Source organism: Paramacrobiotus metropolitanus, unplaced genomic scaffold (genome assembly GCF_019649055.1).
Source record: "Paramacrobiotus metropolitanus isolate TYO unplaced genomic scaffold, Prichtersi_v1.0 Parri_scaffold0000006, whole genome shotgun sequence".
Lineage (NCBI taxonomy): Eukaryota > Metazoa > Tardigrada > Eutardigrada > Parachela > Macrobiotidae > Paramacrobiotus > Paramacrobiotus metropolitanus.
The window spans coordinates 2,950,605-2,961,110 of record NW_026570226.1 but is presented as its reverse complement, the minus strand read 5'-3'; the positions used below and the strand labels follow the sequence as shown (position 1 = coordinate 2,961,110).

The 10,506-nt window shown below is 43.7% G+C and overlaps 1 protein-coding gene and 1 long non-coding RNA gene across 2 annotated transcripts; both read right to left on the bottom strand.

The window, feature by feature from the left end:
• Positions 1-127: 127 nt before the first annotated feature.
• LOC129581730 (adhesion G protein-coupled receptor L3-like) lies at positions 128-8,039 on the bottom strand. The gene is made up of 13 exons (XM_055472947.1): positions 7,754-8,039; positions 7,596-7,695; positions 7,435-7,541; positions 7,020-7,346; positions 3,245-3,517; positions 2,651-3,109; positions 1,962-2,585; positions 1,691-1,887; positions 1,342-1,634; positions 963-1,282; positions 799-898; positions 637-743; positions 128-537 (listed from the first exon to the last, which is right to left on the bottom strand). The coding sequence occupies exons 1-13, from the start codon at positions 8,037-8,039 to the stop codon at positions 128-130; spliced, it is 3,603 nt and encodes a 1,200-aa protein (XP_055328922.1).
• Positions 8,040-8,189: 150 nt separating this feature from the next.
• On the bottom strand, positions 8,190-8,912 carry LOC129581758 (uncharacterized). Its single transcript, XR_008689535.1, has 3 exons — positions 8,749-8,912; positions 8,492-8,688; positions 8,190-8,434 (listed from the first exon to the last, which is right to left on the bottom strand). It is a non-coding gene; the product is annotated as an uncharacterized LOC129581758 (long non-coding RNA).
• Between the last annotated feature and the right edge of the window lie 1,594 nt (positions 8,913-10,506).

Genomic DNA, 10,506 nt, shown 5'->3' with positions numbered 1-10,506 from the left:
TATAAAAAAAAAGTACTTTTAGCAACGAATCACGAAACATTTTTTTGTTAACATAAGAAATATTAGTTACGACGCTAGAAGGCGTGCTGACCTTTTCTCCCCACCCGACCGGCTACACAGCTGTATCTTAGGTGCAACGAAAACAGCAGCAAAGAACCCACAGGTCACAAAGTCCGCGTTCCACGTGTTCGACCGGCGCATGGTCACTTTGGGGTACTGTGCTGATGCCTGATAGTGTACCGCTCAAACTGGAGAATGAACGTAATGATCGTTTCGGTCGCCTCTCCGGAATAATGGCTTGGAAAATGATGATGTAAACGGCCTGCGATCCACAGGCCACGGTCAGCAGTAGAACAAAAACGTACTGCACAGTTTCATGAACGTAGCAGGACAACAGCGCCAGCCACAAACACAACCAGATCAATCCCATCAAGCCGGTAGTTATGATTATCCCATGCACTTTCCGCCTGACAGGATCCGCATGCGTGATGGCGCGCTTATAAGGTATTGACAGTTCTTTCTGGCGCTTTTTTGTGGCTACCAACAAAAATGGGTGAAAATAATTGCAACCAAATAGTTATAGTACCGAAAAAGCTGTTTGATAATGCTCAATGACTACGAAAGAAGATTGCTCACTAAAAACGTAGAACACCACGGCCGATACGTTGAGTATCCCTGCAGTAGATAGTGGCGCGATAAAGGTCACCCATGGAATCCACGAGTGATCGCCGTCCAGCCAGCACCTACAGAAACAGGACGCTGTCAACTGCTTTCCCTTTTAATTGGTCGCTTGCTTACCATTTTTCGTGGTTTGCGTAACCGTAACCACCAACGAATAGTGCGAAGTTCTCAGACAAATGCGGCAAGGAGGCCAGAAAAGGAAACACGCAGGGAATAGCTAAATACAGATTCCACTTGTAATTGTAATTACTGCAGAGGTCTACGTTACGCAAAAATTTAACCTGTCGCTATCAACCAGGCCTTGATTCGGAAAATACGGTAACTGCTCCCAGGAATGTATTCCCGGCCATATTCTTCCGGGTAGCGCGTCAGCCGCAGGATACGCACTGTCTGCACTACAGTCCACGCGACACTCATCAGTGCGAACCAGTGTACAAGAATGGCGTTAGCTAAACAGAATTTCTGTCCACACATTTCTGGGATCAAAACCATCATTTGGGAGGAGATGATGAAGAAATACATTCCAAACAGAACAATCCATAGACCGGTCTGCGTGAAGGTCATTTCGTCAAAGATGACTTTTCTTCGCCAAGCTTTCATTCTAAAAAGCGGAGCTGGTCACAACGAAGGGCTCTACGTTAAACCGTAATGGTCACTTACATTATGGTAATCAAAGCAATCAGGCAGCAGACAGCCGAGACAATCGTCGTCCCTAGGGTCACAACAACCAAATCAAAGGTGAACGACTCGTCGTTTGGTGCAAAAGAATTCGACAGACTGCCGCATAAAGTCAATAACAAGGAGAAGGGCGTTAAATGGTCACACGTGCATTCCACAATCGTGCTATCCCACTTCGGGTATTTAGCTGACAATCTGCATCCGTCTTTCTCCCATTTTTTAGACGTATAGTCCAGGAAAATGCATTCGTGATGTCTTTTGGCCCCTGATGGATACTAAGAAACGATATTTATTAGTTCGACGGACGAATGATTACTGAACTTGGATTTACATTAAACAACTGGTCGATATTGTGCCGAATGGTGATAACGTCTTTTCGCTTAAGACTAATCCCTACAGATGCCAAAAGGACTAAAGGGCTTGACCTCTCCCGAACTTCGTTCAACGGAATAGAGCGGGCGAACTTAAATGCCGGCATAGCTGACAATGAGAATGCGAATTTCGCGCTTGTTTCATTGGCCGTTTGTTCTACAATAACGGAAAATTTGTATTTTTCTTAGTGTTGACCTTGAACCATAAGCAATTTACTGAATTTAGCGCACTCAGTTCTTCAAAGGCTTCTCTTAGCACGTCTTCTTTGAACGCAATCGTTGCCACGGAAGTGGCATTCTCGTTATCGTCACCCAAAGTCAATGTTCCTTGACCAAAACCGGTGATATCCATGGTGGTGCGAAACTTCAGATCGTCGAACCGCGAAGAACCGTTGATTTCCACCACATTCACAAAAGCCACGCAAGTAGTATCATTAAACACGTAGGGTTCCTCCGCAGGAGGTAAGCTATTGTACATGTCCTCTAGTGCTTCGTAGATAGCCGCTGCAGCATCCTGACCCCCGTCGCCTACCACTGATGTGGCTAACTTACCAGATTCTTCAGCACTTACAATTTCATCTGTAATCTGGAGGAGAGTTTTTATGGCATCCTTCTGAGCCCCCTCTGGTAGATCAGCAGTTACATTTGTTCCCGCTAATTCCTCAAAAAACTTGGACGTTGCAACGATGTCTTCGAAACTGAGTTTTCTGCTTCCATTACTAACACCGCTTTTGAGGGTATTTAAAACATTGTCAGCCGAATGAACGTAGTACTCGGTTTCATTCGCGTAGCTTTCTTTGTTGGTAACATTTTTTAGTTCAGCGCTGAGTACTGATTGTATTACGCCACTTGCTCCTGTAATTATTCAAACACACCATCAACCAGTAGATGAGGGAGTAGCATGCACAACTGCGTAATACCATCCAAGAAAGGGCCGGGTGAGGTGGCTGGATCTTCGGTAACGGTGGTGGGTGTTGTGGTGGGAACAGGAGTAAATGTTGTGGCATCCTCGGTAATGGTGCTGGATGTTGTGGTGAGGTCAGGAGTAGTTGTCGTGGTATCCTCGGTAATGATGCTGGATGATGTGGTGAGGTCAGGAGTAGTTGTCGTGGTATCCTCGGTAATGATGCTGGATGATGTGGTGAGGTCAGGAGTAGTTGTCGTGGTATCCTCGGTAATGGTGCTGGATGATGTGGTGAGGTCAGGAGTAGTTGTCGTGGTATCCTCGGTAATGGTGCTGGATGATGTGATGGGACCAATGGTAATGGACGTTGGTGGAATAGTAGATGCAGGAATTTCTTCTGTTGCGTTGTCAACAACGGCAGCGGTGGAAGTTACGATAAAAATTTCCGATTCATCGAATGGGCAAGCAGCCGGAACTACGGATAACAGCATTTTATTTTTGGGATACCAGATTCCGTGCATTTTGTTTCTTCATATGGTTTACTGTGGCATAATTTAACGTTTAGTTCAGAAATTGGTTTTTTACAAGGCTCGTATTTATTAAGGCCTACCTGCAGCCTCTGTGACTATATTGTCGAGATCGATGGATGTGCGGTTGCAGGTATCGCCATGATGCGCTTGGAATGTCAGTGCAAATTGAGAATCAGTAGCGTATTCCGCGACCACATAGATCCATAGGTTTGAACCAAGAAACCCCGCGTAATCTCTCTTGCTACCCCAAATCTGCCATTTTGGGATGAAATCGGGAGAGTCATCGCGATAATGGTGAACTAATAACTCCAGAAAATAATCTTTGTCAGGACGCCCAATGAGAATCGGCGCAGCTGACATTCGGTACCAGAATGAGGTTTGGAATTTCATACAGTCGTTTGGAGGAAAGATCTGCGATCGCAGAATAGCAGATTTCCTTTCTGGATACGCGGATAGCGGATCGTCTTTGACATAGCATTTTGACTGAGCAAACTGGAAATCAGAATCTTGATCCCGTCCTACAACTTCCGTGCTTGGAAGAATTCGAAACTGATACGGATATAACGAATGCGTAAAAGACCAGCTTGAGCATGTATTTGGGAATACCGTTACATTGCCATGCATAATTTTGTCAAATTCGCAGGTCAGCTGACCTATGGGAGATTGAGGAGGATATATATAACATTCTTCGTGGTAAATACACATGCGAGTTTGGTTTTTTGCGGAACCCGGGTTTATCGATGCGTAAGTCACGTTGGAACTTTCTAGAAAGTTACACGATTTATAAAAAAACGAACGATGAGAAGCATAGCTTATCAAAATGATTTTAGAAATTTAAAAAAATGGTTTGAATTTGAAAGTAATTAAATCTGAATCGCTTAAACAAATGGCCACAGGGCGTTTCTTAAGGTTAATTGGTAGACGGTTACAACTTACCACTCTCTGCACAACTTAACATTAAATGTGAAGTGGTCATTCTTGGTACAGTGCCTTTTGATTCACTTTTTTTTCTGTCAGTCACCTTTACCTACAGTTAAATTCATTCATTGCGCTTACCATCTGGCATCTGGCGTATCATCCTTTATTATTCCATAGTATAGTTTTAAATTTTATTCGTATATATTTTCGCATACGTCAGATTCCGTGGAATCGTGAACCAGCTGAGCTGTATGTGATACGACAGAATCAGTCAGCACATGCAACAGCTGGAAAACCGTTTTTCTGTTTGGCAGTACATATAAAAATATAATATCGATACAGCAGCACAATTTAAGAAACCAACTACTCGTAGACATTGGAGTCCCGCAATCGAGTTGTATGCTCTTGCTTCATAAATGAATCAGTAACTCAGAGAACATATTATAACTCAGGAAAAGAGGTGTACAGTCTAGAATGCCCTTCAGTTTAGAATAATGTTCAATAAACGGAAAGGTTCAAAAACTAATGACTGGCAAGTACTGTACCCGCGCGAGTTTACGGGACAGAAAATTCCCCCAGACCGCCCGCGCTAGGCGTCGGTTTCCCTGATGTCAAAGCTGCCGACATCTAGTGCGGGCGCTCCGGGGGAATTTTCTGTCCCTTAAACTCGCGCGGGTACAGTAACAAACTGAATTTTTAACAAAGTAGAGATACCACCTATGGCCTAGAGCGTCCGTCTATGAGAAAGCTGGCTGATGGCGCTAAACTTCCTGTTTGCAGTCTTGTACACATATATCCTTTTCGTTTTATGCAGCTGGGTTACACGAGAAAGTTTTTTTTTCTGCATTTTAGCTTATTAAACTTTAAAGTACTTGACTTGTATACTTTGCTTTATTAATACTTCATTTATCTTTAATACTTCATTAATACTTCATTAATTCTTCATACTTAATTCTTAATACTTCACTTAATACTTCATTAATTTAAATACTTCATGATTACGCCGGGATCTGACACATCCGTGCCACCCATTTGCGTTATCCCTTTCTGTCATGACTGAGCCTGACGTTTGCTTAAAAAAAAAGTGATGAAAACCTTAACAAGAAATGTATAACTGTATATCAATTCCAAATGTTATTGTCATCTAATTGGTTGTCATCTTACCAGTGATAATAAAGGAAAAAAGTAGGGTAGTCAATACTGCTGCGTCGTTGGCACGCCTTCCTGACATAATGAAATGTCAAATGAATGTAAAAAAACATAGAAACCTAAAGCCTTGACCTGTGTGGACTGCCGAAAAATTTTTACCTAACCAGTCTAAAGAAACATGCACAGAGCACTCACTGACTGGCACGGAAAATTAACAGGTTCCGACTAACACAAAAGTTTTATTGGTCTTCGTCCGTTATTTGCTACGCTGAGGCTGATAAGCGCATACTTTTGATTGCCGACCCATTTGTATTCAATGGTGCCGATAAGAGAGAGAGAGGTGCTATAAGTGGGTCACCAGTGACGAGTTTTAATTGGTGGACGAGTGTTGTGGGAACTGGGAGGCCGCTTTTGCGTAAGTCACTTTGACATCAACTAGAACTAGAAGTATGCATGTATCAGCGGGCGCAACGGCACACCAACCGACAAAGCAATAACGACAAAAATAAATCTATTTCATGCATTAATTACCCGATCACTGGGATCGCTCCGAAACAGACTGGAAGTCAGCACCAAAATAGGATGATTTATCGACTTCGTAACCGCTAAAGACCAGTGAAAGCCGATGCGCGTTGCGGCTGGCCGTGAGCAGTTCAATCATTTTGCCCGATGAATACGTACTCATATAAAAACGTTTTGAACAACGGTTAACACGAGCGTTGGTAGCGTGCACGGGTGACCTTCTCGAGTCCGCACGCGTTTTGGCTGCGTGCACGGATTCTTACATTTACATTTGAGTATTCAATGAAAATTTTTTGATTTTACTTTCTACAGTGTAACAGTAATAATGTCTGCAGAGTGGTAATTTCCTGTAAGATAATTTTATAGCCTTTTCATACTTTATTCAACCTTTTTCGGCGTTTTTGAGTCGTATTTTGTGGTATGCCGGATCCTAAAATCGACGTATATAGTCAGAAAAATTAATGTCTATGTGTTCAGGCTTCTGTCATCACTAGGAGGGAATGGTATGATGTTATGTGCCTCGAATCCAGCCTTCAGATGACCTCCCATCATCTTCGGTTCGAATGTTGCCGTTTCCCGGATCAAGCCCGTAAAGGTGTAAAACCAATGTGGTGACCGTTGGTATAGGAGAATAGAGCCACCGTATCCAACGCCCCTGCTTTTGGCACCGTTTCCTGACCACATTTAGCCCGTTTGTACTGACCTAACTTCATTTGATAATCATTAGGCGCTGTGTTTCCGCCGCAACACCCCAACCCAAAACTCGGCATGAAAAAAATTTAAAAAAAAACATTTTAAGGGTTTAATAAGGATAGAATTTCCCCGTACTCCCAACCAAAACCCGTTCCCAGATTACGATTTACCACATTAATTACGATTTACGATTAACAGCAAGAATAGCGGACCAATAATTTTCTTTGCTTTAACATAGATTGTATTTTACCATGCGGTGTGAAAAAAAATGAAGTTGCTTTTTAAGCGTCAGAGAATTCTTTTAATTCAATAACTTCATCAAGAAATCAGAACAGAGAACGCGTTAATCGTTAAACAGCCTTCCCGACTTCCAGTATCTCATTGGTAACAAAAACAAAACGAAGAAGGATCTCTATAAAGATGCGTATTCTTAACAATTCGAATGATTAATTTTTGGTGCAAACCGGATGGAGAAGCCAGAATCGTCTTTTTTCCGTTTAACGTACATAAATAACTGAATTGTAGTCACAATTCTGGCGCTATAGTGCTGGGGTAGATCTGATGACCTTTTACTGGTGTCGTGCAGCTGCGCTGATATAGTGCCGCTCAGACTCGAGAAAGAGCGCACTGAACGTTTCTTTCGCTTTTCCGGAATAATTGCTTGGAAGATAATGATATAAACGGCCTGCGATCCGCAGGCCACCGTCAGCAGTAGAACAAAGACATACTGAAGAATTTCATCGACGTAGCAGGATAAAAGCGCCAACCACAAGCCCAACCAGATCAATCCCATTAGTCCCGTGGTTATGATGATCCCATGGACTTTTTGTTTAACAGTATCCGGTTGCGCGGCGGCGCGTGTATATGGGATTGACAGTTTTTTCTGACGCTTCTTGGAGGCTATAACAATGAAAATGAATGAATCAAAACGTATAAAATTTCAGAAAGCTGTTTGATGGTCCTGAAAGTACGTAGAACTGCCACTCACTAAAAGCGTAAAATAATACAGCGGATATGTTTAGTACCCCTGCGATAGATAGGGGTGTAATAAAGGTCACCCATGGAATCCACGAATGATCGCCGTCTAACCAGCACCTACACAGAAAATGACTGTTGGCTGTTTTCCGTTGCAGTTTACTGTTTGCTTACCATTTCTCATGATTTCCGTAACCATAACCACCAACGATTGTTGCGAGAGTATCAGAAAAATGCGGCATGGAAGCGAGAAATGGAAACAGACAGGGAAGAACTAAAAAACAATCCCTTAGGAGTCCTGTAATCAATGCAAACTTATGCGAAAAAATTACCTGTGGCTGCCAGCCAAGCTCGGATCCGGAAGCCGCCATACGTGTCACCAGGAATGGGCTCCCGCCTGCCGTATTCTTCAGGGTAGCGTGTTAGCTGCACGATTCGTACTGTCTGCACCACTGTCCACGCCACACTCATAAGCGCAAACCAGTGTACAAGAATGGCGTTGGCCAAACAGAACCGCTGTCCACACATTTCTGGGATCAGGACCATCATCTGGGAGGATATGATGAAGAAGTACATGCCGAACAATACGACCCATAAACCGGTCTGCGTGAAGGTCATCTCGTCAAAGATGACCTTCCTTCGCCAAGCTTTCACTCTAAGAACAAACCTGATGTACAACAGGAAATGCATGCTGTAAATTGCCAAGACCACGTACATTATGATAGCCACAGCTGTCACGCAGCACACGGCGGAGACGATGGTTGTCGCTATGGTCACGATGGCCAAGTCTGGAGTGAAGGATTCATCGGTGGGAGCGAAAGAAGTCGACAAACTGCCACACAACGTCAATAGCAGCGAGAATGGCGTCAGATGATCACAGGTGCATTCCACAATCGTGCTATCCCATTTTGGATATTTAGCTGACATTCTGCACCCATCCTTTTCTGCACCCAAGTTTTGGACGTGTAGTCCAGGAAAATGCATTCATGGTTCCTTCTGGCTCCTGATGGATACTAAAAACGTAACTGGTTAGATTGGCCGATCAGTGAGTGAGTGGCTTATGACTTTACATTAAACAACTGGTCGACGTTGTGCCGGATGGTGATGATGTCTTTTCGCTTCAAGCTATGCCCTACAGACGCCAATAGAACCAATGGACCTGACTTTTCCCGTACTTCGTTCACTGGAATAGATCGGGCGAACTTAAACGCTGGCATCGCAGACAAGGAGAATGCGAATTTCACGCCTGTTTCGTTGGCCGTTCGTTCTACAGTAAATTTAAAAAATTATAATATAGCACTTACAGTGAAAACAACCCCAAGCTTACTGAGTTCCTCGAAAGCTTCCCGCAGCACGCCATCCTTGAAAGCGATAGTCGCTGCCGGTTCAGAGCTCTTGTTCGAGGTGTCCAAAGTCAGTTCTCCACGATCATAACTGGAAATTTCCATGGTGGTTCGAATATTTAGATCGTCGAATTGTGAAGATGCATTAATCAGAACGACATTGGCATATGTCACAGAAGACGTACGAGGACATTTGGGTGCTGTGAACATACCCTGCACGATTAGGCTGCGATGAACAGCTGGCTAGCCGTAGCTCGGTCTGAATGCAAACGGCTATAAATTTAGCCGGCTGTTCATCGCAGCCTAATCGTGCAGGGTATGTTCACAGCACCCAAATGTCCTCGTATCATTAAACACATATGGCTCTTCGGCAGGCGGCAGATTATTGTACATGTTTTCCAGCGCCTCATAAATCCCAGCTGCGGCGTCTTGTCCATCGCTTCTTGCAACTGGCGCGGCTACTTTACCAGATTCTTGGGCAGAAATGATTTGATCCGTAATCTGAAGCAGTGTGTTTATGGCTTCCTGCTGAGCGCCCTCCGGTAAATCGGTAGGAATTTCGGTTCCGGCGAAATCTCGAAAGTACTTTGATGTTGTTATAATAGCGTCAAAGTTAAAATCTGTGCTTTTATTGGTAACACCACTCGCAAATGCATTTAAAACATTGCCTGTCGAGTGAATATAATAAGCGGTATTGTCTGGGTAGGAAGCCAAGCTAGAAGCATTCTCAAGCTCTGCAGCCAGAGGCGATATGGTAGTGGCAATGGTCCCTGTGAACAATAAGTGCTTGTTCTTACTTATATATTCTGCTGATACTAATGGTAGGTACAAGAAAGAGAGCGGCAACCCCACTGCGCACGCAAGGACACTCTAATATGAAAACATGTGTCCAGTTCATATATCGTTTTTCTAGAAATATCAGCCAAATGTTGTCACCTTGAGCCACGTTAACCAATGTCGCGTAGTAAACTGAAACGGTAGGATGCTCGGTTGTTGTAGAAGGTGTGCTTTTATTGGTAGTTTCCGTTTCAGTGTGATTGTACGTGCTGTTTGACCAAAACTGCTCTGTTACAAGGGAAGACTGCTCAAATGTTGTAGTAGATGTTGTACCGGTGCAGGTATCAGTTTCAATATCATAGTACGTGGTGTTGGGCCAAGACTCATCAATGACAATAGGCGGCTGTTCGGATGTCGTAGTAGATGTTGTACCGGTGGAGGTATCAGCTTCAATATCATAGTACGTGGTGTTGGGCCACGACTCCTCAGTAACAATAGACGGCTGTTCGGATGTCGTAGTAGATGTTGTACCGGTGGAGGTATCAGTTTCAATATCATAGTACGTGGTGTTGGACCAAGACTCCTCAGTACCACTGGACGGCTGTTCGGACGTTGTAGTAGATTTTATACCGGTGGAGGTATCAGTTTTAATATCATAGTACGTGGTGTTGGGCCAAGACTCATCAATGACAATAGACGGCTGTTCGGATGTCGTAGTAGATGTTGTACCGGTGGAGGTATCAGTTTCAATATCATAGTACGTGGTTTTGGACCAAGACTCCTCAGTACCACTGGACGGCTGTTCGGACGTTGTAGTAGATTTTATACCGGTGGAGGTATCAGTTTTAATATCATAGTACGTGGTGTTGGGCCAAGACTCATCAATGACAATAGACGGCTGTTCGGATGTCGTAGTAGATGTTGTACCGGTGGAGGTATCAGTTTCAATATCATAGTACGTGGTG

Excerpts from the sequence above, each read along its gene's own strand:
- LOC129581730 (XM_055472947.1), bottom strand. The coding sequence starts at position 8,039 with ATGACCTTCACGCAGACCGGTTTATGGGTCGTATTGTTCGGCATGTAC. Across the intron at positions 3,110-3,244 it reads TATAGTCACAGAGGCTGCAG|TTCCGGCTGCTTGCCCATTC; the intron begins GTAGGCCTTAAT and ends TGTTATCCGTAG. Across the intron at positions 899-962 it reads GGCCTGGTTGATAGCGACAG|CTATTCCCTGCGTGTTTCCT; the intron begins GTTAAATTTTTG and ends ATCTGTATTTAG.